We start from the raw sequence: 27,668 nt of genomic DNA on the forward strand, positions 1-27,668 counted from the left end.
AAATGTTCCCTCAAATTTTTAACGACCGGTAATTAATTGCAGTTTCGACAAAATCATCTTGCCACTAACTTAAGTTCAAATGAGTTGGAAAAAATGGAGAACTGTTGTGCATGAAGCTCTTCCCTTTTTGGTTTCTGTGAGTGACTGCCCCCTGGCTTTTCAAGTTAAGTGGATTGTGTAAAATTGATGAAACTTCTGTTGGGGTTTTCCCTGCTCCCCATCCGATTTTCCCCAGCGTTTGTTTGTTTGGCCATCCGCTGCCCGTCGGTTGCCACTTGCAATTTCTCGTTTTCGCACTTGACAAATGCACAAATGAAAAATCAAACACTCCGTCGAGCACATTGCATCTGTTGGATTAGCAGACAAGTTTCAAAGGCAACCATTCGACTGGGGGAGCGAATAATCGTTGCTCCTATATCAATAACCAGGCGATTTGTCAGTTGAGCGTGGCTTAACCCCCCCTTTGGGGACAACAAATTACTAGCCGCTTTTAAGCTCATTAATATTTAATGCATTTAGGCAGCCCGGCAGATGTGACCGCCACTAAGGAACATTATGCTCCAGCTCAACCGCAAGTTAAGCAACTTAAATGGGCCGTTTTCAAATATTTATTTGCGCCTTGGTCAGTTGTTCATAAAATGACCTAATGGATAGACAGTCGTTAAGGATTAAAGTGGCGCGTGTATACAACATAAGCCAAACAATTTTGCCAAGTCTGAGCCACAGCAGTAAATTTGCCAAGAGAGCTTTAAAAACTATTAAATAATTTGTGTAATAAATGATAAGGCACACTTTTGAAGAAAATGCTTTAAAAATGTATTCCGACCTCTTTCGATAACATCAAAGTTATTCTTGGACGCTTTTTTCGCATCCGTTTGACAATTTAGAAATATATTTTATGCACATTACCACAAAGGTCGCAGCACATTTATCATATTTGTTGTTTAGCTGTGTGTCCTGTTCTGTTTTTGTTGACTTTTTTTTTTCGTTTCGTTACCATTTGCCATTGGGGATGCTGTGCTTTTATCTTCGCTTCCAGTTGGCTTTGCTCCACTCACCTACGTTGGCTGTCTCTTTATAGTCGGCTACGCAATTCAATTTATTTGGTATTTCTTATTTATTTTACTTTTTTTTCCAACTTTTTCCTCCATTCTGGGCTCTTGGGTTCGCTTGGCTCGCTTTTGGCACTGACAATTGAAAAACCGCAGTCAGGCGGGCAAACAAACCAACCGACAAACAAACAAACAAACAGGCAAACAAACGTTTATAAACGCGGCCATTCTCATTGTACAACGGGGCGTATGAGTTACGAGTTATGTGCAATGCGCAGTTTGGCTGTCTGTGTTTGTGTGTGTGTGTGGCTGCCACAAAAACTTCTTGGTGTGTCTTCGTTCCTTTCTCAATTTTCTTGGTTTGTTTGCTCATTTAAATTGTTTAATTTGCATTAAGTGACAGACAGTAGTTATTTTCTTGGGATAAATTACTCGGCTGCTTAAAAAACGTGTGGCATAAAAGAATGAAATAAAATATATAAATAAATAAATATCAAATATATTGACCAAGCAAAAACCTGAATCAAAAATAGCTTGGCAACAAATTTAAGCCAATAATTTCTAAAACACATATGTACGTTATAACCAAAAATATGAAGAAATAGAACGCATTGTAATAAATCCAGGCATCAATTAAAACGCTCCGAAAAATCCACGACGAAGTGAAAACGTTTCCCATCCAGATGGGAACATTTTTCGAAAATCATGTGAAATGCAAATAAAATGTGTGCAATAAATCATTGCTAAAATGTCAGAAAAAATTCCGAAGAAATGTACGCGGAATGCAAAACGAGAATTGTCGAACTGGAAACTGAATGAAATACCAAACAATACATATTTCTATATAAATAAAATCAAGTTTATCCCTTTTTTGATGCAGCTGCAAAGTTAAACGCGGGAAGCTAAGTAATTAAAATCCGATAAAATGTCTGGTAATGATGTTTCGGTGACTGAAACAGCACAGAGCGATCAGGTATGTAATCTACTCAACTCAGCCATACTTTATCTCTACATTAATATAATACCCCACAAAAAAAGGGGTTTTCCCCAAACAAATGCCCGCAATACCACACATTATTTATACGGAAAATATTGCATGCATTTAAAGCCTTCAACGCTATGAATATAGTAATGGTAATTAAACCCTTTGATCCCACGCCATTTAAGTATCAACTTTTGTTTACATATTCACTGTTTGATTGCTGGCACGGTTTATATTTGCTATGATTTTTGCAGACCGATTTTTGGTTGCATTTTGTTCCGGATATTTTCCAAAAACCATTGTTTGTGCTGCATATTTTATAGTTGGCTTTTCAAGAAGGATGAGGGCACCATAAGTGGTTAGGTGATACCACACTCCCGTTCTGTTTGAATATTTATTTTTTTCCAACAATGATTTTTCTATGTGTGTGCGCGTGTGTTTTTTTCTTATTTTTGCATACATTATGGGCATATTTAAGGCAATTCGGGGCTTTATTCACATAGCACTTAAAACATATTTATGCATTTGGTTATTTTGTTGAAATTTTATTGCTTACATTTAGGTGTCTGGAACACGTACGCACACGCCCATACTTGATGGGCTGTGGGTTTTTGTGTCAAAGAAATATAATTTATTATGGCTACGTTCTATATTCTAAATTTAGTATTCTAGGTGAAATGAAAATGTTTACATGGGTCCAGCTTAAAGGAGTTATATATTTCTCATGGGAAAGGAGAATGGCTTATAGAAGAAGGTTTATCAAGAAGGTTTATAGAACAAGAATTGAACTGAACTGTTAACAGTTGCGTTACAGAATAATATTAATATTTGTTAATTGGTTCAACAAACACATATGTGCATTTAAAGAATCTTGGATACGTGCCAACAAATTCCACGACCTTGTGTCCCTTTTGTCTGCAAATCAATTACATTTCGGTTATGACAAGTTTTTGGCGCTGCCAGCCTCAATTAACATGATTCGTTACCATGTTTCCAGTATCCTTCAGACGAGCTGCCAAAAATCAAGCCATCGTTGCCTACTTTTTGGCGCACTGATCAAGCACTAATCAAATAGAACCTCAAAGCACCCAGCCACCCAGCCACCCCGCCAGCCAGCTCATGGCAAATTGTTTGGTATTTACATATCATTTGTGTACATCCCAGCCCCTCCTTTCCAGCCCCTTCTAACTCTTTCTGCCCCGGAAAGAGAACCCAAAGACTGCTCATTACGCCAGACGACATCGGAAGATTGTGGGTCGGAGGCTGGCCAACTGGAGATATGGAGAACGGGAAAGAAGCCGTGACACAGTTAAAGGGCGAGTGTGCAAAAATTTTGCTGGTGCCCTGCCAAGTGGGCTAACGATTTTGTGTCCGCTTTGTCTGCGTCTATGGGAAGGTACACTGCGAGAAAGGCTAATAACATTTCGACTAAAGAAAGTCTTACCAACGTAGAATTCTTCTGTTTATAGAAGTTTCTTATAATCTAAAGAACTAATACCAAGAACTAAAAATATATATAGGTGACTTATTAACATTTTTGTTTAGAGTTAGAGCTCATTTGCATTTTTCGTGTTTTGAAAGGAAGACAACTATATACACTATTTCCAAGCACTTTATTTATAAATTTTTACATTTTTTTTTTGTACTTATTAACTTAATTTCTCTGTGTGTCGATGTGTTTGAGAGCGAGGCGGTCGACATTTGGTCGTTATTTGATCATCATTAGTGATACGAATCGGCCGGGGTCTGAGCGTAAGTAAAGTGGGGTCGCCTGCATGTGGGCTCCTCTTCAATTGTCCCCTGGCCACCTCAACCCTTACACTATACTGCACCTATCCCCGTACCCCACCCCCCTCCCGCATGGCAGGGTTCAGAGGTCGCGCCTCGATTTGCTTGGCTGCACCGAAAAGTTGCAACAAAAGTTTCGTTCAACCGTTCGTACCGGTCTTTGTGTTGAGCTTGACTTGGTTGGCTCTTTGATTAAACCCAAAATCCGGCGGGAGTTGCCGAGTAACCGAAAGGATGATGCGGGGTGGGGTGAATCGGTTGCGATACGTTGGTTTACGTAGTGCTATAGTGTAATTAAATAATTGCGGTGAGCACCGCACTCGCCAAACCAAATCGAGCTAATGTATTTGGCGCAAAATCTCACTCGGTCCATTTTTCTTTGTTTTTTTTTTTTTGGCTTTTTTCCCTCCATTTCGTTTTATATGGATTTTTGGTATGGTTTTTTTTTTTGGACCGCACTGCCATAGTTTTTGGCTCGTTCAAGTTTGACTTTGTTATTTACTTTAACCCGACTTTGGCGCAAATTTCATTTTATAACTTAGTTTTCGTGGTTTTCCCGATGGGGGATTTAAGAATTGCTGTTGATCTAATTTGTTGAGGTAAAAATGTTGAGTGAACCAAAGCAGTTGGCCAAACTTTGTGTTCACTAGCTAATTTTAGTTGTACCAAGTCCACAGTGGTTATTATCGTGCATCAAAAAAACAAGTTTTACTTTCTTGCATGTTTTACCAACAAAGATATAAGCCAGTTTTTAAGAACTATTGTATAACATTTATGTTTAGATAGTTTTGGAAACCATTGTTTCATGTTACGATTCCTAAGAAATATGTCTATGAAATTTGTTAATATTTTTTAAGTTAAAAGTAAAAAGAACAGAATGTAGTTGTTATTATTTTCTAAATTTTTCCATTTCTAAAATCGAGCCTACATAAATATTTGCTGATAACATGTTATCAGCTTTTCTTTTGTTTTTACGATAACTCAATACTGCACTTTTTTTCTAAAATAAAAATTGCTTTTAGAGCTCTCAGGAGTCGTACTTGCAATCCTATTAAAAACCCTTTTATGTTATGCAGCCGTTCAGAGGTTGGAATATAAATCTGCCACGTTGTTTTGTATCCTTTGTGTTGTGTTCCGTCTTGTAGTTACCGCTTGCCCCTTTGTTGCTGCCACAATTTGTTTTTGCCGTTGCTTTGAGCCTTACAACCACACACAAAAGCACACGACCACCCATGTCCACCAATATGGAGTATCCCTGCGGGGAAAGCGATTTAACAGGATGCTGTCCACAAACCAATTTTATGTGTGTGTTCCTTTTCTCCCCGCCGAAAAATAAAAAATAAAACAACAAGTTTCATCTGCCAACCACTGCCAATGCAGCTGCACATCATCAATATTATCGCTTCCACAAGCAACAGCAGCAACATCAGCAGCACCACCAACAACAACAGAGCTGCCTGCGACAGCAGCAAAGACAATTGCAATGGGAGCAGCAGCAGCATCAGCAGCAACATCAGCAGCTGCAACATCAACTGACCAACAGCTCCAGCGAATTCGATGAGTTCCATTGGCCCAGCAAGCAGACGGGTGGCGAAAATCTGGGTGGCAAAATCTATATAACACCCGCAGACATACCGCCGCCACCACAGCCGCCCCATCAAAGTGGCAGCAACAGTCACAGCCACCACAATGGCAGCAACAGACAGCAGCAGCAGCAACAGCAACATCCGCACTCTCTCCACTCCCACATCCACCCACATCCGCACCACCAGCATGGACATCGCACACCGCCGCACCGCTGCAAATGCGAGCATCCGTCCATCGAACTGATGGGCTACGAGGACTCAGTCATCGCCACCGCCACCGTCAGCAATACCGCCGCCAATGTGGGCGTGGCTGGGGGCGGAGGCGTGGGACGCCACCAGCATCCGCCCTACTACTACAAGGCCGCGGTGGGGCGACGTTCGAGCGCCAAGCTGCACGAGTCCATGCTGGGCGGAGGGAGCAGTCTGGAGGACGACGACGGGACCAGTGCCGGCAGCTTCGGGGAGGGCATGTCGCGGTTCAAGGTAAGACAGGGAATCAGAGATGACCAGGTTTCCAAGAAATGGTAAGGCATAAAGGAGGCACACAAGTGGAGCAAATTGCGGTTTCTGCTCCAAAGTGTTCTAAGTGAGCTGAGTTTTACCATCTATCCATTTAGTTGTACTTATTGTTATTAACAAATAACTTAAAATTTTGAGCATTGAATAATGTAGAATTGATATTTGAAAGAGAGTTAAGTACGTCTTTAATCTTTCCCAAAACTAAATAATTATTTATTCATCAACTTGGTTGTTATGGTTATTTTTCCACCCAGTGACTACCAGACTACAATTGCTAAAAATTAAAGCATTTATTTAACAAAATATTCCAACAATTGGGCATATAAATCCAAACTGTCAACTCTAATGCAAACACAAGCGCTAAACACTGCCAATTGGCCAACATTTGGCGATGTGTTTGAATGCCCGGCGAGCTCAGTAATTAAATTGATTTGTTCATGAGTGCGAAAATGAGCCGCTGATTGACCACAATGGCCATTCTGATAAACACAAGATGAATGGAGCAATGAGCAGCTAATACATCAATCGAAACTGTGGGAGCGTTTGTGGTTCGATGGGAGTGGATGTGTGCCTTATCACTCTGTGGTTTCCCATCAACAGGTGGTCAATGAAGGACAGACTGATGGTAGTCAATGCCATATGGTGCTATGATGTACTACATATGATAGCAGAGCAATTTCAATTCAAATAGAGTGAATCTTAAGTGAATTATGTTTATTCATAATAATAAATTTTCGACTTTAAAGGGATCTGCTTAGGGAATTTAAATTCAAATTTCATTAATCTTATGAAATCTTCTTTGAAAACCTTTATAAAACTTCCATCCATTCCATTTATTCCTTTTCAATGCTACTAAGTTAAAGACTCCCACACGCCTTAATCACTAACTAACCTAAACTCAATTTTCACTGGAGCCAACTAATTATGTTTAGCACTCAAGCTCAACTTACGATGTGTGTGGCTCATTAGTTAAACACGCTAAAATGTGTGCACAATTAGCAGAATAAAAAGTAGGAGAAAAAGCAAGCCCCAATGACTAAACACACCCATGACAAGACAAATTAATTAATTTCGTGCCGGTTTAATGAAAAGCCAAACGTACAACAAACCCAAAAAGACACGAAAAACTCAGCCAGACAAGGGGTCATCAATTTTTTCTGTGTTGTCCTGCTAAGGGGATTGGAATGTAGTCCTTGAATAGTTGTCAAGCCTCTCACGTCAACGCAATTATGTCCTGACAGCAACATGCCAATATAAGAGGCTAAACAAAAAGCAAGCTTAACAAGTATACGACATGTGGTGCAACACGGATGGAATAGCCCCCCGTTCCACTTGTCTGGTGGAAACTGCAACCAATTGCCGGAAGTCCAGCAAACGATTAGTGTTCCGCTAAGGGATCAAGCGAGAATTGTGCTCTCAAAAACCTTTTAGTTTCATATTTATTTAATCAATCGCCGAAGTCTGGGAAGTAGAGTGTGAGTTGAGTACAGGTAGCTGACTAATTGCGCCACATTGTGCACCGAATTCAATGGGAAATCCCCAAACAATCAAGCCGAAAAAATTCTGAATGGTCATCGATATGATTGGAGTTGGCCAAGCGTTGCGTCGATGGATACAATTTTATGAACGGAACACGGCGTATAAGGATGTCTCTATTTATGTCGAAGATGAAGTGATCTCTCGGGAATCCTTTAAGAAGAGTGAATAAACAATAGTTGATTTATGTTCGCAACTTATTAATTATTTTATTAATTTTTTTAATTATTTTGTTTTTATTTTTTTTATTATTATATTTATATACAAAAAATAAATATATTATGTATACAAAAAATATATTTATTATATTATATTTATATTTTATTTATTTGTATTAGTTTATACTTATTATTAAGGATTGTATATGTTGCATCAGCAGATTTTATCTTACGTTAAGTACATACATATGTAGTAACGTGAACTCAATTTATTTTCTTAGTTACTATTTAAACTTTATATTTAAACAAAGTGTTTCTAGTTTACTAACTTCAAATAAAGAAAATAAAGACAAATAAAGAAAACTAATTAACGAATTGGCACAAGAAAAATCCACTTGCAATTTGAATAAAGTTGCGAATTCACAAACCCAAATTCCCATCGCAATGAAATCCAAGAGGAACCATAAATTCTGTGTACATATGCGATGCGGAAGCATATAAAATGCTGCAAACTTCTAACTAACATGTCTTTGACGTTGCCAGTTGTGCCTCCATAGGGCTATATATTATCCCAGAGATTTGGGGATTGGCTACGTGGTCAGTGGGGAATCCCCTACACGTGTCGTTGATTTCCGAAAAAAAAGAACGAGAACAATTTCGACTCTATCCTTTGGCTTTTGCCATTTTTGCCGTGGATTTTTGCAAAGCTTCTACAAAGTGCAGGTATTTAATGTATGCACAGTGTGTATACATCTGAAAATGTGGGAATGCCAAAGGTGCAGTCGTGCTTGTTATATAATGAGTGGGGTTTCCAGAATTCTGGTTCTGTGTTCAATATGATACAATTATTAGTGTTGGCCACGTCAATAAATAGCATCTACTGTGCTGGCCAGAATAATAATGTACTTCTAATACTACTAATATTTAGAATTTCAGAGTTTTCTGAGATATACAAGTTGAAATATTTAATTACAGATCCATTTTATAAGCCCCACATTGTTTGATTTCCACGAATAGTATTGTTATTTATGTTATTTCGTCTATATGAATTAAGCTGGTACCAGATTTATTGTCCCCAATTCTTAATTGAATAAACAGTGAATATAACCAAAACGACATTGCTACCAGGTACAGACCATATAATACATAAACACAATTGAACTATGGTTCTCATTCCCCAACCTTCAGCTCGAACCAATAAATCCCATTAAGTCATGACAAGAAACAGTCATGCCGCAAATCTGTTGACATGATTCGGCAAAAAAAAAGGAAAACATAAATAAATAAAATGCAAAAGCTTTTCGCCTAATGATATATTTCAACAGCTCAATTATCGCATCGAAGTCTATCTGAATATATAAGTGAAAAACTGAAACAAAAGCGCTGAATTTCTTTGTCTTTTTTGGGTGTGGACAAAAGCAATTACTTAGTCGCGTAATGTAAAATTATGTAAAAGATACAAATAGGCGAAACACCGCAGACAAGTCCAACAAAATATACTCGATACGAAAAAAAGCCATAAGTGGTTTTATTCACTTACGTCACGCAGCAATTGCCCGAGCCACTGGGTATCCCCTTTCCCCCTTTTAACACCTATCCCACCTGAGTATATATATGTATATATATGATCAGTATACTGACCAGAGCATAAACCAGTTATCGTCGACCCAGTCTGAAGCTGGTTAACAAAAAACTACTTTCATTTTCGCTCCACACTTCGCTCACTCATTTGGCTGCCGTCCCTCTCCTTATAAAAGGTATATATGTACATAACTCTATCCCCAATATCTTCTTCCATATCTTATGCATTTTGCTTTGCTTTCGAGCGATTTGAGTGGAAACACGTCGAGTGAATGGGTATGAATGAGAAAGAAAGAGTCATTGCGCATGCGCAACGTCACTTTCCTCATCAAGTGATGTATATAAGCATATACGTGCCTGGAGCCGCTGATTTGGCAAAAGATTGTACCCAAATTGGCCACAGTGCGCATTTCGTTCAAGCCTTATTATCTGGGCTGGCCAAGTTGCGCTTTTTGGTCAGCGCAGAAGAAATGTGCCTGATTACATAGAAATGTGAATGGAAAACGAGAAATGGTAGTTAGCCATTCAAAATAGGATCCAATTTCCCGGCATGGAAAAAGGGGTTAACGAACTCATGGGTTAACATTTCGAAAGTGCATTCGCTTTGTATGGAAATGTACTTTAATTATTTTACTTCCGAATTTGTTGTGGTAAATTCGGATGTTGATTAAAGCTTGTGGCAAAAGTCAACGTAACTAACTTAGAAAACTAACTTATTCCCTTGGAGAAATTATGATTATTATTATAAATTATAATTCCGAATAATACCACCTTCAGATAAATATGATATTAACAATTTTAAAATATTTACTTTACTTAGAATCTAATGCATACCAAGGAGAAAAAGCGCCGGGTGCGGATCATCCTGACTGTTGTAACCACGGTCATAGCGCTTGCTCTGTTGGCCACGGCCCTGGTTTTCATTCTCCGGACGGACGAAAAGGATGCCGACGACTCCGACGACTCCGACCCAGACTCAAACAATGCCATCAATCTGGAGGATGTGCTGAATGGTCAACTATATGCCAAGCGATTCAACGGCAGCTGGAGCAATGGAAACAGTCTCATTTACAAGGAGAATTCGGTAGGTTTAACATTCGAACAGTCATAATAGGGGTACAAGTTGTATGAGTGATATATTATTATTATCTCAATATTATATACAGTCCATCATGGAGTTCGATGCCAAGACGGGTGAACATTCCATCCTGCTGGAAAATGCGCACCATTATGTCCTGTACGAAAAGTCCGCCGATGGGGAGTTCCTTTTGCTGGCAAAGAACTACAAGAAGAACTTTCGGTACAGCTTCCTAGCGGAGTACGATCTGTACAATCTGAACACAAAAACACTGACCACGTTGAACATCCAAAATGAGCAGCGCTACCTGAGCATGGTCCAATGGTCACCGGTGGGGAATGCCCTTGTGATCAATTATGATCGGAATCTGTACTACAAGGAGAGTGCTTTGGCGCAGGAGATTGCCATCACTAGCGATGAACAAGCGGGTATACTGAATGGCATTCCCGATTGGGTGTACGAGGAGGAGGTATTCAGCTCCAATGTGGCCACCTGGTTCAATCCCTCGGGCACCCAATTGGCCTTCATCAAGTTCGACGATTCGTCCACTCACCTGATCAATTTCCCCTACTACGGAGATGCCGGAGATTTGCGCTATCAGTATCCACTGCATCAGGTTATCGCCTATCCGAAGGCTGGATCCTCAAATCCGCGGGTGGAACTGGTGATGGTCGATCTAAAGAGAGCCGTTGCCGGTGGAGATTTCGTGACCGTGATGCCGGTTCCGCCGGCCCTCAACACGGAAACGGACTACATAGTCACCGTGGTCAGTTGGGTGGACGATGACAACGTTCTGTCCATCTGGATGAACCGCATCCAAAATGCCGCCTATGTCGTCACCTTCGACGGACTCAACAGGAAAGTGGTAAGTAAATTTTGTTATAATTTAAAAGAGTATAATTACTGATAGAGTAAATAGTTCAATTGTAAAAATTTGCTAAAATTAATTAATATATCTTTTTTGCATCGCAGATTTATAGTGCCGAATCGAAGACCGGTTGGGTTGATCTCTATACCGCTCCGTTCCGTAACCGCAATGGATCCCGTCTGGCCTTCGTCCTGCCGCACAACAACTATAAGCACGTCCAGCTCCTGAGCTCCACGGTGGCCAGTGCCGAGCCACAAGCACTGGAGCCCCTGACCGAGGGCAAGTACGTGGTGGACAGCATCCTCCACTGGGACGGAAAGAACGACATCATCTTCTACACGGCCAACACAGAGGATCATCCCGAGCAGCTGCATCTGTACGCCATTCGGGCACTGGCCAAGCAGAGTCCCAAGTGCCTCACGTGCAATCTTATCAAGTCCGGGGATGTGCAACAGAACTACTTCTCGGCCACGTTCAATGACAATAACCACATTGTGATCACATCTCAGGGACCAGGAATTCCCACCACCCATATATACGAGTGGAAATATGAGAACTGTAAGTACAAAACTACATTTAATAATAATTGTTTTTTTATTTTTTAATATTTATTCTTGTTGTTTAGCTCAAGTTGTCATTTCTAAAGTCCTCGACTGGGAAACCAATGAAAGCCTGCGCGCCAAGCTGAAGGGCGTGGCTCTGCCTTCCCACAAAATCCTAACCGTAGACATTGACGGCGGCTTCCAGGCAAAGGTGCTCCTCCAGCTGCCGCCCAACTTGGACACAAGTGGCGCAACCAAGTATCCCATGCTCGTTGATGTCTATGGTGGCCCAGATTCCTATTCTGTAAGTTTAGCTAAAGCTCTATGAAGTTTGCTAGCATTACAAAATTTAAAATATTTTAGGTTACCAACAAATGGATGGTGGACTGGGGCACATATTTGAGCTCCAATCAGTCTGTGATCTATGCTAAGATCGATGGTCGTGGCTCCGGACTCCGTGGAGAGAGTCTACTCCATGCCATCTACTTAAAGTTGGGCACCGTGGAGATCAGCGATCAGATCAACGTAACTCAGTAAGTAACCTTTAACAAAAAGTAATAATCAAAGACTAATTATTATTTTAACTTGCCACTTTTTTTAGAAAACTCTCCAAGCTGTTCAACTACATTGATCCCGACCACGTTGGCATTTGGGGCTGGTCATATGGTGGCTACGCGGCTGCCATGGCTCTGGCCAATGATGAAGCCAAGGTGTTCAAGTGTGCAGCCTCGATAGCTCCAGTCACGGATTGGGCTTACTATGGTGGGTCTAACGCAACCCTTTGATTGACTTAACTAATATTGTATACTTTTCCCAACAGACTCCATTTACACAGAGCGCTATATGGGTCTTCCCAACACGAATGAGCTGGGCTATGCCAACTCTAGACTGAGCACAATGGCCGTGAAGCTGAGGGGAAAGAAGTACCTCCTGGTACATGGCACACTGGATGATAATGTGCACTACCAGCAGGCCATGATATTGGCCAAGAACCTGGAGCGTCAAGATATTCTCTTCAAGCAGATTGTGAGTATAAGACTAAAGAGCTAGGCTCAACAGGATTTTTCTTTACAATTTTGTAATCTTTTAGAGCTACGCTGACGAGGATCATGGACTGTCCAATGTGCGACCTCATTTGTATCATTCATTGGATCGCTTCTTTGGCGAATGTTTTGCCAGCAGTCGCCTAATGAAAAGTGCCAAATAATCAGGGCAATAATTGAGCAACATAACATAAACATTGATAAAAAAAACACTGACATAATAGACATTATAGTTATAATTGCCAGATAATATCTAATGATTAGCTATGTTCTGCGATCATTTTTCAGCTGCTACTAGAGAAGTGAGAAACAAAAATTGGTACCTAAAAATTGAATAGATTTGCAAAAGTGAACGAGAACTTTAAACAACTAATTAATCAAAGAACGTAAACTGATGCAAAGTTCAAAATGCTTAAAACAGAAAAGTTAAACAAAAACTATAAACCAACATTATGCAGGTCCAAAAGTGTTATAAGATAACTTGGAACAATAATCTTTTCAAATTGCATTTTAAGACATTTTTATCTTAAAGAGAACAGGAGAAATCAAACAAAAAATTATTTAAAATAGCTGCAATTAAAGGAAAATATTGTCTAGCTAGTGCCTGATTACATGCTAATGAAAATAAACATTTTTGTAGATATTGCAATTCAATTACAAATTACAAATTGTGTATTCAAAAAGATCCAAGCGCCCCAATTTAAGCTTACCAATCGTAGGACAGACATTTTAAATGGTAACCGCAACGTGTAAATTAAATATAAAGAAAACACAAGGTAGTACGTAATTTTTGTAGCTTTTTAGTTTGCTACTTGTAAAAAAAAGTAATAAAATTTGTAAATAGTTAAAAGAGATAGCTGTTAAATGGCTTTTTGTATATTAGAAAACAACATTGTGTATAGGCAACCGTTACAAAGGCAACAAACAATAAATAGATAAAACAATACAAATCGCCACTGAGTTTCATTGCTAACTAATTTTTGCACCCCCATAAAAACAAGTGCACATGTTTTTTATGTTTCTTTCAGTACACAAACCGGCTCACTTTATTGCCTTGGCCCCAAATACTGGGTTGCATGAATATGTTTCTCCTACAGAACAGATACTCATCGCTCTATTCGCAATGTAATCCAAAGGGCCATCGTTATCAAACAGTTTTCGAACAATCAGAGTTGAATTGATCCATAGATACATGCGTATGTGCGAAGTTTGTTGCTCTACATTGAAGTGTATATATCATACAATTGATTACGATTGCTGTTTGTTTTGATCTTTAACTGACAATAGCTTATTGAATAGATCGTCAAAGGTTATTATATATATCCGCATTTTTCTCAACTAGCAAGTATCTAGAAGCGGTATTTGTATGGTACAAAAATAATCTTTATTAACTCGTAATTGATTGAATTTTTACTTCAATGTGATTCATTTGCGATAAATACTTTCATTCGAAAATATTTTTCTACTTGTCCGAAAATTATATACAAATTGAGACATGGTTTTCTAAAAATTCCACGATTCTAAGATTATTAATAAGTTTGTATTTATGTACACTATCTCAATTGGTAATCCTCAAAATGTGTGCAATTGAAACAGGTGATTATAAATATAAATTTAAATGGGTAAAAAACTTAGGGATACAGATACATTTTTAGAAAAAATTCCAAATTAAAGCTTTGTCCAATTCGATTCTGCTTCTGCACACATTTTGGGTGTCCCAAAATTCTATATAGAGTGGCTAAAACTTATTTCACTACGGCTTAGCACTAATCGCTCCTACTGGAGATACACCTCTTGGACAACTTCATGATGTGGCTGCTGTTGCTGCAAATCCTCCTGCATTTGCAACTGTTGATGCTGCTCCTCGATCGTTCCGCTATCGTCGTATTCGATCAACTGATCATCCTCCGTCTGTTGGTGATGATCTATGATTATGTGCTCCTGATCCAACTGATGGTGATCCACCAACTGGTGCTCTTGGTGATACTCATGCTGCTGCTGCTGCTGACTATGGTGATGATGTGGATGATGGGTGAACACCAATGGCGGTGGCGACGTTGATGTGGCCATGTGCTCATGGATCGCCGACGTGCCACTTGGGGTCGATGCTGTGCTGGCGGTGTTGGTGCTCTGATGATAGGTTGTGGCTTGCTGATTTCGAACAATATGACCGGCGGCAGTGACACTGGTCACGCTAGCGCGCTGATTTGTGCGCGTCAAGGTGACCGTCACCTCGGAGCCCAGTCCGGCAAACGAAACAGCTGGCGTGGTTGGTGGCGAGGAGGATGAAGCTCCGGTTCCTCCGCCACCAGATGATGACGATGATGCTGCCGCCGCTGCTGCTGCCGCCGAGGCTCTGGCCTGGAGTATCTTACGGGTGGGCAATTGAGAAGTACTCTGAGTGGATGCGGTGGCTGATGCTCCTGATTGTGGCACATAGTTAATGAGCAGGACACGTTCGCCGCTGGTCGTCTGCGCCGCATGACCGCGCAGTATACGACGCTGCAGCGTGGATGTGGTTCCTGTTCCAGTTCCAGTCGATGATGTCGATGTAGCTGGTGTGATGCTCCTGCTGTTGTTGCTGCTGCTCAGTTGAGTTGCTGCCGTGCCGCAATTGTTGCTGCTGTTGTTGTGGCTCGAGCTGCTGGTGTTATGCTGCTGCTGCCCGCTGCCGCCGCCTCCACCTTCTCCTCCTCCTCCTCCAGGGCCGCTGGACATATCGTTGGATCATCATTACGTATTATTACCGCCTTTCAAAATGAAAACCTTCTTTACCAAAATGTTCTTGTTGTTGCCCTGTTTTTTTTAATGATTTTTGTATGTTGTCGGATGCATGAATGATTAGTTTTTACACACAGATGTATTGAATTTGATTGGTTAGATGACGTTTAGTTGTTATTAACGTGGCAGCGAGAAAGAGAAGACAAGATAAAAACGATTTGTTAATGATTGCTCATGTGTTGCAAAATGGTGTAAACTGCAGTGCAGAATGCATGTGGTGTTGGTGAGTTTTCGTTGCTGGTGTGTGAAGTGTCATTAGTCACTATTTGATTTTTCATTAAGTTTCTGTCTTAATTTTTAGGTCAGCCGTACTGCAATCAGTAAAAGCAAAAAACTAATATACAAGAAATATTTAAAATGTTCATTCATGCTAGTAATTACAAAAATACTTAATCAAATGGTAGTGTTGGTTGCTAAAGGGATTATGAGTATATTAATTGAATAATTAAATTAAAAAGGTCCATCACCGAAAAGCGAAAAACAAAAGAAAATACTAACAATAATTTTGTTTGAAAAGGTTTTGTTTTATTAAACTTATTTTTTGTAATTTGTTTTAAATAAAATTAGATTTTATTTAAGTGTGTAAGAAGACTAACAATAATTCTACCAGTTTAGGTAGATGAAATATACCCTTTCGTTCAAATTTATATAATTAAATCATAGTTTCGAGGAATATATTTCATCTTCCCAAACTGGCAAAACGGGGTCTAAATTTTAGGAAAAATTTGCAACTATTAAAATTAAGTAATATACATATAAAATTGGTTCAATTTAAACATATAACGCCTAATTCTTAAACAAAAACGAAAGCAGAGATATCGAGTTGATTGATTGGTTGATTGATTACTTAAGTGGTTGTTGGTGGGCGGGTTTTTAAAAACCTTGTTGAGCGAACTCTCGCTTTTGATCAGATCAATTACTTTTGAGCTGCTTAAGTAAATCTTTGTAAATCAAGGATTTGTATACTTAATGTATTTGTTATTATTAATATTTTTTAAATCAAGGTGCATTCGTTCATGGCCAAAACATGGACGTGAGCAAGGGATCCTTGTTGGATTAAGATGTTTACTGATCTGCAGGACTTCAAAGTGACTAGAGCTCCTCTAGCATTGGGACATTTGTAAAACCATATAAAATGATAATATTTATAAAGTATGTAAAATATGCACGTAATTTCCAATAACCATAGAGCACTTAAGCGTTTATCTAGCAACAAAATAAGTTGTAGGAGGGGTAAAACAACATTTAAAGTCATAAGATTGCACAACAAAACGGTAAACAACTAAATATGCCTTTCTGGCTTTCTAAAACTAATTTAGAATTCGTCTACGCATTCCGCAAAGAGAATATTTAAAGCGTTTAGCAAAAACCCAAATTAATAATCGTATAGAATAGTACAAGGTGGATCTATGACTTCGGTCCGATCAGAGCGTCTGTTGTGTTTGCTGTTGCGGTTGTTGTTGCTGCTGCTGCTGTTGTTGCTGCTGCTGCTGCTGTTGTTGCTGTTGTTGTTGTTGAAAGTCAGTCATATTCACCTGATTTAAATTGCCTATGATCTGATGGCCCTGCAGCGTCTGCACCTGGGCAATCGAAAGCGGAGCTCCACTCTCGCTGCCATCGGATTGTGCCACCAGTTGCTGCTGCTGGCCAGCCGCCTGTTGCTGTGCGGCAGCTGCCGCTTGAGCACTCGTTGTTGCTGTTGTAATGTTGCCCGACGAGTCTATGATTTGGTGATGTTGCAGCTGTTGTTGTTGTTGCTGCTGCTGCTGTTGCTGCTGGACCTGCTGCTGCACTTGCTGCACCTGTTGTTGCACTTGTCCGCCCGTCGCACCGCTCACTGTCATTGCTTGCTGCTGCTGTTGCTGTTGTTGTTGCTGTTGCTGCTGCTGCTGGGCATCCGGATCCTTCTTGACCTGCACACCCTGCAAGGTGTGCAGTGATTGAACCGTCTGAACCTGCGGCACACTGCCACTGGAGCTCAGTGCCCCACTGCCTGAACCGCTGGATCCGCTACTAGACTTCTTGCCACTGGTTGCTGCAAGGAAGGAATGAGTTGCTGGTGAGAAGACTGCCGCTGGAGTTAGCCGAGGTAGACTGGGGGATAGTAGGAGTAATACAGAGCGAGAGGACGACACTACAGCAACATCTCTGGCCCAATAGAGAAACAACGCCGCCTTCTAGGACTACAGCCAGAAAGAGGACATGAAGATGTGTGGATTGTGTAGATGAAAGGTGTTAAAAAAAAATTAAAAACGCAAGACAAAACAAATATTAATATAGGTTTAAATCAATATGAACAACAAACAACAAAAATAATAATAAAAATAAAAACAATCTAGAGAAAAACTGTTAAATAATAAAACAAACGTGTAGTTAATTAAAAAAGATACAAAAACAACGTAAAAAATTCAACGATAATTAAAATCTTTTAAATACGATTATCAGCCAGATCGTCAATTCTAAATCCGCAAGATTTGCTCCAGAGGAATTACGAAACATTACAAAGATCAGTACGAAGTTAGTAGGTTTGGAAATCGACCAACAGTATTTTCTTGCAACTAAGAGAAACAATAATAATAAACAGCCAATTGCAGTAAATTAAAGTCCGTGCCACAGGCAGAGATTAATTTGGGTTTTGTTTTTGTTATATAAAAAAATATATAATATTTTATTAATTAAACAATTTGTAATATAATATTTAAAATAGAGAAACTTAAACCGATTGCGATCCTCGATTGTAATTGTACAATTAATTTTTACAACAATTATTTGCGACACTAATTAGATTATTTAAGTAAGTTAATCGAGTATTCATTTACGCGGAGACATACGGAATTCTCTCTTTTTGTCCTATTCTCTGTAGTACAATATGCAAGAAAATACTGCATAAGAAAATGTTATATGTTAAAAAGCGCAATTTTGAAAAGTTATGCAAAATATAAACTTACGCAGCAATTAATTATGGAAAAATTAAAAATGATACAGGAAATGAACACAAATCATTCGATCAGATCACGGGGAATTTGTTTGTTTGCTGATTGTTATTTACAAATCGTTTTTTGTGAGTGTTATGCAAGGTGTTTGTTTGTTTGTTTTTTTTTCTAATGTTTTTTGGAAATGTGGATGATGGTGTCGTTGGTGCGTTGGAATGATTGAAGGCTCGGCTGGAGGTGGCTACTGCGACTGCGGCTGTTGCTGCTGCGGTATGAAGACCTGATCGCCAACAATGTGTATGACGTTCTGCATGCCCTGCTGTTGTGCCGCCTGCTGTTGCTGCTGCTGCCCAGTGCCGCCCCCGCCGCCGCCCTCATGTTTGATGTATGCCTGTCCACCACCCGCTAATGTTGCTGTCAAGTGCTGCTGGTGTTGCTGCTGCAGTTGCTGCTGCTGCTGCTGTTGGGGCAGCACACCTTGGGCCAGGATGGCCGGCGCCCCCGCGGCCTGCGGTGCATTCGATATCACTCTCGTTGGCGTCGTACCAGATGATTGTCCTCCTGCTGATCCTGCTCCGCCTGCTCCATCACTGCCCACTGTGTTGTCGCCCTCTGCCGTGGTGTTCATCTCCATGCTGGAGTCTAGGGTTGTATCGTTACCGGACTTACTTTTCTTCTCCTTCTTCACGCCGGGCTTGGCAAAATGCCGCAGCTCGAGATGGCGCCGCAGGTTCCGGGATTGACGAATGACAGCATAGCAAATGGGGCAAGTTGCAGGTTGTTCAGATTGTGATCGTGAACGTGGTTCTATAAAAGGAAAAATAGCGTTCTTTAGTTCATGGAACACGCTGTGGAATGATATATTGAGTATTCACTGGCTCTAACAAAGTGCATCATTCTCAAAAATATCTTTCTAACTAGTAATAACTTTAGGCCGGCAAGTGAATACACCGAAATTAAAACTCACTTTCTGTTCCGGGCGGATGTTTAGCGCGTTTTGCCTTTGGCGTGGATAGGACGCCGCTTGTATTGCCGCCAGATGAGCCAGTGGCTCCTTGTGCCGGTGTTATCTCGCCAGTTGCCGCATTAGCCGACGTTACCGGTATCATGTTGTTGGGGTCCATGGTCACAATAGTCTCTACCTTTTGTCCTTCGCTCTTGATGATCGGTGTGGATGATAGCAGTTGGCCCTCGGCTCCATTTTCGCCAAGCACCTGCTGCACGGATCCAGAGCCGTGTGAAGAGGTCGGTGTGCCCATAATCGTATCCATTCCTTCAACTTTGCTTATTTTCGGTGCCGTAGCTGCACAAGTAGAATTGTATGTTATTATTATAGTCAGTGTTTGTCGTTTCGGATGGCTAATTAATACGTTGCGAGTTTATAAAGCAAATACGGATTTTAACTTACGTGACATTTTCTTTACGCGTGGTTTGCGTTTGCGTGCCGGAAGAAAAGCCTGAATCACTGCCTGGTCATGTTTAGCCGCGTCGGTTGTCACAATGGTCTGTTGTTGTCCTGCTGCGTTGGTCTGGGTCGTTGCCTGGAGAATCTGGCCCTGGTGATGGATGTCCTCCACCACCTGGGCATGAACCGTTTGCTGTGGAGCCGTGGCGATCGTGGCAATCAGTTGGTCTTGGTCGTGATGTTGCGGAATCATGTGCTGCAGTTGTATCGAGTGCGTGGTGTAGTCGTCCTTGGTAACCGTCTGCGGTGCAAGTCCCTGGATGTTCAGGCACTGGGCAGCCTGCAGTAGCGACGGCAGCTGAGCGTGATCCACGCTCACCTCTCCGCGATACACAAACTCCAGCAGCGCCTCCAGATCGTTCGCATTGACGCCAGCCAACATTACCACTGGATGCTTGCATGGTGTATTCTGTAAAGATCAAGAAAACACATATAATTTAATTTATTTAGAGCTAATAAGTTTTCATTTATAGAAGTAATATATCTAGTCCCATAACTAATGGGATTGATTTTATTGATTTTGAATGGTTTAGAAATATTTATTTCCTTTATTGTTTAAGGTATGTGCGATAACCAAAATCGGTTTCTAGTAAGTTATATACATTTCCTAATTGAAATCAAAAAATTTTCTGTAAGAAAAACTTCTTGACACTTTGATGTTCGTAGGTTCTTCATTCGACATTTCTCTTGGCTCAAACTTCATCGCAGAGAGTTCTGTTTGTTTTGAAATCGTCTCACATTATTGGCGTGAATTGAGAGGCCCGTTCGTCCGTCCGCCAAACCAAATAAAAACAATAACAAAAACAGTCGGACGGAGATGGAAATAATGGAAACTCGCGGTGCGACGCGTCGCTCACACTCTCCTCCACTCACGCACACAGTGACACAGACAAAAGACAACCGGCTTTTACTTTTGCGCGCTCTGCACATTCTGCAGCAGGATTTTGAGATTTCGAGATGCTGAAAAAGAAAACAGAGCAGCGCTTAAAGAAAGAGCGCTTAGCTGTTCTTCTTCTGTGTCCTCTCCCGCTCCCGCTCCAAACATTTAATTAGTTAGCATTGCTCAGAAAACAACCCCTCTCCCTTTACCTTCTCCCTAACCAACACCAACCCTTCATTCAATGCCAATCTCTTCAAATGACACATCCCCACACTCCCATTTGCGCTCTTTGAACTCTGCCACCAACCAAAGTCTCGCTCATCGATTTTTCAGAGTTGCATTCCATTTGCCTTGGGAGCAAGGGAGAGGGAGCAAGAGCAACAAAGAGCGACCGCCATGTGTTTTTGCGTGCGTGTGTGAGTGTAACGAGATCAGTACATCTTGTACATTTCGGACTCTTGCAGAGTTCACAGCCGCATTTGGTCCCGTTCTTTTTGTTTTTTTTTCTTTTGACATTTCCCCAACGACGGCTCTGAGCGGCGTTTTTAAAAATTACGCTCTGTTTACTTTTTTCACGGCCCAGGAAAGGAGAGGAGAGATGAGGAGCGCTGAGAATAAGGGGGAGCGAAGCGCAGAGTAGCCGCTGCCGGCGTCGCATCAGGTGTTTTCATTTCGCTGGCCGCGCTCTGTTTTGGTCAGTATTTCCATTACGATAGGGCCACGCATTGAAGACGGTCCAACTTTCATACTTAAGCGCACACTTCGAATAAACGATAGAGTGGCGGAAAAGCGCCAAAGTTAAAGTGGAAATGCAAATGAGTGGATAAAAAGTACAGTATCGCAACGCAGCCCATGAAAAAATGGAAAAAGTTGCAAGCTCCAATTTAAATGTGCGCCCTCCTAATATGAAATGCTTTAGTTTCTAGGAATACGGGTCGGATTCGATACGAGGGAGACGGTGCTATTTAAAGCACCAGACAGGCTTGCTTATCTTTGGTACAATCTGGACTTGATCACTATATTATAAATTTAAATAAAGATTTGAAGTAGAAAAGTCTATCAAAGTCCAGGAACTTTTAATTAAGGGACGTTTGCTGTTGGACTTGTTGGAATTTAGCAATCTAAAATAGTGACATACAAAATGCAAAGGTTTAAAGTAAAGGAAATGGGTTGAGAATCAAACCGAAAATAAAACTTAAAAACACCAAACCAATCAATACAAATTTAAATTAAAAAATCTTGGTATATGTATCCATTTCCCCCCAATATTTCAAGTTCCCCCCTAGCCAGTGCCAACTGTACAGTTCTGTTTGTGAAAAAAGAGGTCGCGCTCGTGTGCACCCAACAACAGCAAGAACCAAAAGGCAAGACGAAAGCTCCAACCATCCAACAACTACAACAGTTGCCGCGCTGCTTTTGGCGCTCTCGTTTGCGCTCGCTCTAACACATGCGAACTGAAAGTTGGCGCAGCAGCTTTTGGCTATCCCCTCTCTGTTACACCACCGGGGCCAAAACAACTTTTCTTTCAACCGAACCAACTGGTTCTCTCGCTCTCTCCCTCTCTGTATGCGCTCTGTCTCTACGTCTCACTCTCTCGTTCTCCGTTGAACTTTGCAACAAGAAAAAGCTGATAAGCAAGATAGTCGGCGGGAATGCGGGGGGCGGATCCACTCATTCAACTCAATTGACAGTGGAAAACTTGTACAAAAATCTCTAGACAACTTTTGGAGCGGAGCGTAAATCTGCGTTATTAATACATATGTATGCATTTGCGTGCGAGTGTCAGTTTCTCTGCGCTCCAAACATTAACCTATTTCTGCGATTGGATTTCTCTGTTTACAAACTGTACGCCACGTTTGAGGTTATGTAGAAGCTCTCTTATTGAAAGGTGTTTTAGGCAGTGTTTCCGATTCGAGCACTCACCTTTAGCAAGTCCAGCAGAAACGGGGAGGCGGCGCAAAGGACTATCTTGTGGGCGGGAAAACTCCGCCCGCCGGCGGCCAACGTGCAATCGACGAGGTCGCCATGGCAGCGCAACAATTGGATTGCCGATACGAGGCTGGTGCCGTAATCGCCCCAGGTGAGCGAATACAGCGAATTCATTGGCAGCGACATCAAAGCGGTCGCGTCCAAATCCAACAATTGTTGTTCCTCCCCAGCGTTGCTAGCGTATTCGCTGCTATTTGTCTCCAACACGACGATTTAATGTTTAACGGTTACGGGGAAAATTCTCTTCAAGTTGGGATTTTTCGCGAAAATCCCCTTTCTACTCCTCCTCCACGACGCCACTGCTTTTCCAACTCCCTTTGCTCTTCCTCTTCTTCTTGCTGCTTGGCGCGCTGCTTTCTCGAAACTGAAATGAAAAATAGAAAAGAAAAAGAGTACAGAAATTAGTTATTAGCTCTCTCCCTCTCTCTTTCTCGGTCTCACTCTCCCGCTCTCGCACTCTTTGGGGGCCAGAGCGCGCGAGAGCGAGACAACGCATGTGTGTAGGCTGCTCACAGGAATTTTGTTGTTGGAGGAGACTTTTTCACAAGGGGACTGACTACTAGTATAAAATTGATGTTTCAAAATTCGTTGCTGCCCACAAAAATCACACAAAAATAGCGCGCCACATTTAAAAACGCCAACAGCACACACACGCGCACAAACTCAGACAGACGGACAGCAGACACAATCACATTTTTTAATACACAGTACAGTCAAGCCATGAGACACGCATTTAATTTTTTTTTGTCACTCAGTTATTTTGTGCGTTTTATAATCGCATGTCTCTTGATTTTGTTATTGTTTTCCCGCTCACGGAGCGCACTTTTTTTGTTTGTTGGTTCGGTTTTGGTTTGTGAAATTATCTTCTCACCGGAGCGCAAAAGAAAATTTCAGTGGCTGTGGGTGATTTTGTGCCTTCTCTTTCTCTTGCCCGTACGCTTTTTTCTCCTGCTTGTTTGTCCGCTCGCCAACGTTGGATAACTCGAACTGAGACTGAGTAAATGGTTTCGATCGAATTTCGCTGCTCCGGCGCTGCCAGCGCGGCCAGTTTTTCAGTTCTCTACTCGGGGAGAAAATGTGTAATTTCTGTACTGCTGGTGGTGGTTGTTTTGCGTGCTGGTGTGCGTGCGCGCCTGTATCTGTGTATCTATGAGAGAAGTGACCTGCCTGGCAACGCTCTTTGAAGTACAGTTGTCGAGCGGCATTGCCAGATGGAGCGCAGGAAGAGTATTTTTAGGAAGGAGAGGAGAGCAAGACGACAAGACAAAAAAGTCGGCAAGATAGTAAACAAAACTATAAAAGGTGGTAAATATTGAATGATGGAAATATTCTAGGCCGACTTCACGGACGAAAAACACATGTGACCGACCGGTCGAAGTATCAGAGTGCGATAAGAAAAAGGTCAACGGGATCCGTTGATTCCGGTTCTAAAACTATCTGATCCGGGATCACAATATTCAATATTTTCTTCTACTCTACTATGAATAGAACCAATTTTACAGTTAAAATTAAGGATAAAGAAATCAAAACGTTTACGAATTATAGCCATTAGAATTATAGCAATTGTATTAGAAATAAATTCTAAAATTAGCTGTGATTAAATGGATAAGCAGATTTTCTTGGAACCAAAATCTGGAAGCGTGTTGGGTTCAGAATAAATCACTTTCAGATTTCTTTTTTAGAATGTCATATTCCATTTTTCTGGGAACAAGTGTAATGTTACTAGGGTTACACAAGAATCAAAAGAATCTGATAAGTTTGGATTAAAATAGATATGTATCGGGACTGGGTTTCTCTTCGGTTCCGAATATCAACAGATCCTGTGACAGTAATAATAACAACTGGAAGAAAAGCCGGTTCGCTCTTACGCTCTACATTCTCTTTCCCCTGTCTTTAACTCTCCTCTCACCATGCGAATCCAATCCAATCACCTGTTACTTTTGACACATCTCAGAGACCGAGACCCTACGGGGTAAAAACATATATTCAGTCTCATTCTCGTATGCAGATCAAGTCCAGCTTAAGAGCGGAGAGACCCCGCGATAGGGAAGTTAGTCGAATTTGGAAGTGAAGGAGAAGGAGAGTGGCACTTCTAGTCAACGCTCAGAGAAGAAAGTAATATAAAGTGAGCGAGTGTCCAAATTTTTAAGATTACAATTTTCTCTGTTTTGATGCTGCTGCGCAGGGGAGGGGGTCATGAGAAATGCCGTTCGAAATGCCCCTTTAAAGTTCCAATCGACGTTAAAGCAGTGAGCATGTTTCATGTTTCGCAGCTGGCAATACCGACCAACGGAGCATGATGTGAGAGTGAGGGAGAGCGTGCGCGCCGGGGGGTGGTGATGGTGGTGGGTGACTCTACAGAGTGCTAGTGTTGTTGTGGAAGGGGGAGGGAGGTGGAGGAACGAGCGCGAACCAAGCACAGTGGGATAAAAAAGTGGTAGGAATTAAATTACTATGTTATATCTAATTTTATAAAATGTAAAATGTATAACTGCTTTTTGTAAGCAAACTGTTAAAGCGTTACTGGACTATTCTTTCCATTGCTACTTTTTATAATGTTGAGCCGTACGTTAGTTAAATGTTTCCAAACTAAAGTTTTGTGTTTTATAAAAATTTATGAAACTTTAAAAAATTAAAACTTCTAAAGAAAGCTCTCGTCCCACCGTGCGCCAACCCGACTGTTTGAAATTCGAACGGCGCGGCACGACTTTTGCCTGGCCTTCCCCACCGCGCCTTATCACGTTGTTTCTATTTAAAAAAAAAACTGAATATACTTAAAACGAACGCAAAACATGAAGAATTCAGCACAAATTTGTTGAAAACAAATACGCAAATGTATGCGACTTATTTGCCTATCGCCGTTTGCTTATAGATGTGCATCTGTATGTGTGCTCTGGCGTTTGATGGGGGGCCATCGAATTAAAACCTCATTTTGTATAACTAATTAATTTAACAAAGTTTAACGGGAAGCGACGAATGACTCCCGCCTAAAAACCACAACAATGGACCCTGGACGGAGTGGCGAGCAAACATCTCGAGTTGGATGTCGTGGTCATAATAAACCGATTTACCATGTGCACTGTGTACAATTTCCAACTGTGAGTGGGAGAAACCGTTTTTGGCGCTGCTCCTGCCGCTCAGAGCGAGACGGCGAAACGTGGAGAGGCCGCCAGAGAGGGGTGGAGCGGCGGGGAAATGGAGCGGAGCGGGAGCGTAGTTTCTCCGGCATTGTATCCAATTTCCACTAAAAAATAAACTGAATTCGGCGCCAAAAACAAAACCCGTGCTCACGGAAAGCCCACTCTCTCCCGCTCAGTCTTAAAAAAATAAGATTCTTTGGAGCAAAAAAAAATACACTGGTCGAAATTAGATGTCCTCCTTTGAGCGCAAAATCTTCTCAATGCGTCACAGATATTCAGAACAATTAAAAGTTGATGACTTAAGTATTAGTCTACTTTCTAACTTTAGAAACCAACTTTTGAATAATAATAATTTAGAATATCATTCATGTTCTTTTGCTACATCTACTTGCCTGTGATTTCCTCATTTGCCAGGATTGCACCATGCGACCGTTTGGTAATGGATTTTTTCCTCATTATTTTCCATCTCGTAGGCGAATACGCAGCTTTTGTTGACAATCACCGATAGACGAACTTTGGCTATCAGTTCCAGGGGCTTAATTACAGGTTGTTCGTGAACAATTACAATGTGGGAGGCATGGTAGATCATGGGATCGCCGGGGTAAACCAGAAAGTCAGCACCAAATGCATCGCCGGAAGTCACGTACTTTCCGCGCCGCCAAAGATCTTTGAAAACGCGGTATTTCAGGGAATTGGTGTGCACAATGGGATCGGTAACTATTTGCGCAGCTGTTGGTTGTAGAATTGAATTAAGCTTATTTATCAAGAGATATTGTTTTTAATATATCTACAGTGATCCGTGGGATGTTCACAAGGCACCTCCAGCAAGGCATTTTGTCGATCGAATTTGAAATTCACAGACATCTCCGTTAGTACATCCTTGTCAGTCAGAGCGGCAGCTAAAAATGAAGTTATCTTATAATCCTTTTTTTATGCACATTTTATAAAATTAGATTTAAGTGCGCTGATAGCTAAGTTTAAAATTTTGAATTTATGTAGATGAACTACTAGACATATTATTTATACCAAATATTATACATATATTATATTTATTTCCCAGTAATATTATTTTACCCAATTCATTTTTGCCCTGCTTGAGCAACTTCTTGCGTTTTCCAGTCAGTATCTTATCCATGTATCGTTCAGTTTCCCGTAGTTTCTCCGTTTTCAGTGCTTCCTCCTGTCCCAGTAACCGGGATTCAAAATCCGCCTTGCACTCCTCCAGTTTCTCGGCAGTGGGTTTGGCCTTTAGATCTTTGGATTTATCAACTAACGTTGCTATATTCTCATCCAAAAGCAATTGGGTTTCAAATTTACTCAGCTCCACGGGCAGAGCTGAAAAATGTAAGAAATTGTTATAATGTATGTTCATAATTTGATACCAATGGTTACAAATCCAAAGCTGGAAGAAGCCCTATATAAGTAAATATCTTACTGGATTGATTGGGACTCCAGCCTTTTGTGTTCGCTGTGCCCACTGGAGCACCCATTATGCGATGTTTGCTCCGCAGTTCCATGTAATCTGGTAAGGGAATTTGTTAAAATGCCAATTTTATTGTTCTTTAAGCCACTCACCATCCACGTTGAAAACGAAGCCAGTACCGTTAAGCAGAGTTAAATACATTTTTGCAAAAATCTTTTGTTATTAAAATGCGGCTAGAGATGAGCGAAGTTCAGGTACCTGTTGTTCGCTTAACATATGTTAACCGATGCCAATAAGCTAGAAGCCATACTGTTAAACATAACA

General features: G+C 41.0%; 4 protein-coding genes across 9 annotated transcripts in view; 1 reads left to right on the plus strand and 3 right to left on the minus strand.

The window, feature by feature from the left end:
• Positions 1–13,668, plus strand: part of LOC117141805 (venom dipeptidyl peptidase 4) — a 71,371-nt gene extending 57,703 nt beyond the window's left edge. Inside the window, exons 2-10 of one of the 3 annotated variants that reach the window (XM_033305452.1) lie at positions 1,933–2,025; positions 10,023–10,286; positions 10,369–11,145; positions 11,253–11,706; positions 11,774–11,994; positions 12,054–12,223; positions 12,292–12,452; positions 12,511–12,716; positions 12,781–13,668. In XM_033305452.1, the coding sequence (XP_033161343.1) occupies positions 1,978–2,025; positions 10,023–10,286; positions 10,369–11,145; positions 11,253–11,706; positions 11,774–11,994; positions 12,054–12,223; positions 12,292–12,452; positions 12,511–12,716; positions 12,781–12,897 (2,418 nt within the window). In that variant the 5' untranslated portion in view covers positions 1,933–1,977 and the 3' untranslated portion in view covers positions 12,898–13,668. Of the gene's footprint in view, positions 1–1,932; positions 2,026–9,622; positions 9,716–10,022; positions 10,287–10,368; positions 11,146–11,252; positions 11,707–11,773; positions 11,995–12,053; positions 12,224–12,291; positions 12,453–12,510; positions 12,717–12,780 lie in introns of those variants that run through there. The other 2 variants (XM_033305453.1, XM_033305451.1) reach the window with 2 other exon arrangements.
• A 74-nt stretch (positions 13,669–13,742) lies between these two features.
• On the minus strand, positions 13,743–15,469 carry LOC117141811 (probable nuclear hormone receptor HR38). Its single transcript, XM_033305462.1, has one exon. It carries the CDS (start codon positions 15,449–15,451, stop codon positions 14,510–14,512), a length of 942 nt encoding a protein of 313 aa, XP_033161353.1. The 5' UTR covers positions 15,452–15,469; the 3' UTR covers positions 13,743–14,509.
• Positions 15,444–22,924, minus strand: LOC117141806 (transcription factor GAGA). Of its 4 annotated transcripts, none has more exons than XM_033305455.1 (6): positions 22,716–22,924; positions 19,856–20,321; positions 19,415–19,750; positions 19,117–19,254; positions 17,050–17,549; positions 15,444–15,529 (listed from the first exon to the last, which is right to left on the minus strand). In XM_033305455.1, exons 1-6 carry the CDS (start codon positions 22,905–22,907, stop codon positions 15,467–15,469), a joined length of 1,695 nt encoding a protein of 564 aa, XP_033161346.1. In that variant the 5' UTR covers positions 22,908–22,924; the 3' UTR covers positions 15,444–15,466. The 4 variants fall into 4 exon arrangements, with proteins under 4 accessions (XP_033161346.1, XP_033161348.1, XP_033161345.1 ...); XM_033305457.1 differs by having other exon boundaries at positions 18,994–19,254; XM_033305454.1 differs by lacking the exon at positions 15,444–15,529 and having other exon boundaries at positions 16,099–17,549.
• A 137-nt stretch (positions 22,925–23,061) lies between these two features.
• LOC117141812 (probable tRNA-splicing endonuclease subunit tsp-4) lies at positions 23,062–27,620 on the minus strand. Its single transcript, XM_033305465.1, has 6 exons — positions 27,497–27,620; positions 27,357–27,443; positions 26,996–27,256; positions 26,713–26,820; positions 26,314–26,650; positions 23,062–23,145 (listed from the first exon to the last, which is right to left on the minus strand). Exons 1-5 carry the CDS (start codon positions 27,543–27,545, stop codon positions 26,325–26,327), a joined length of 831 nt encoding a protein of 276 aa, XP_033161356.1. The 5' UTR covers positions 27,546–27,620; the 3' UTR covers positions 23,062–23,145; positions 26,314–26,324.
• Between the last annotated feature and the right edge of the window lie 48 nt (positions 27,621–27,668).

The sequence above is a fragment of the Drosophila mauritiana genome, chromosome 3L (assembly GCF_004382145.1).
Source record: "Drosophila mauritiana strain mau12 chromosome 3L, ASM438214v1, whole genome shotgun sequence".
In the NCBI taxonomy this organism is placed as follows: Eukaryota; Metazoa; Arthropoda; class Insecta; order Diptera; family Drosophilidae; genus Drosophila; species Drosophila mauritiana.

Coding starts and splice junctions, on each gene's coding strand:
- LOC117141811 (XM_033305462.1), bottom strand. CDS start 15,451: ATGTCCAGCGGCCCTGGAGGAGGAGGAGGAGAAGGTGGAGGCGGCGGC.
- LOC117141806 (XM_033305456.1), bottom strand. CDS start 22,907: ATGTCGCTGCCAATGAATTCGCTGTATTCGCTCACCTGGGGCGATTAC. Junction 19,751..19,855: donor ACGCGTAAAGAAAATGTCAC/GTAAGTTAAAAT, acceptor CTACTTGTGCAG/CTACGGCACCGAAAATAAGC. Junction 17,550..18,993: donor AGCAGGAGGACAATCATCTG/GTACGACGCCAA, acceptor CCTTCCTTGCAG/CAACCAGTGGCAAGAAGTCT.
- LOC117141812 (XM_033305465.1), bottom strand. CDS start 27,545: ATGTATTTAACTCTGCTTAACGGTACTGGCTTCGTTTTCAACGTGGAT. Junction 27,444..27,496: donor CTTCGTTTTCAACGTGGATG/GTGAGTGGCTTA, acceptor TTCCCTTACCAG/ATTACATGGAACTGCGGAGC. Junction 27,257..27,356: donor CTGGAGTCCCAATCAATCCA/GTAAGATATTTA, acceptor TACATTTTTCAG/CTCTGCCCGTGGAGCTGAGT.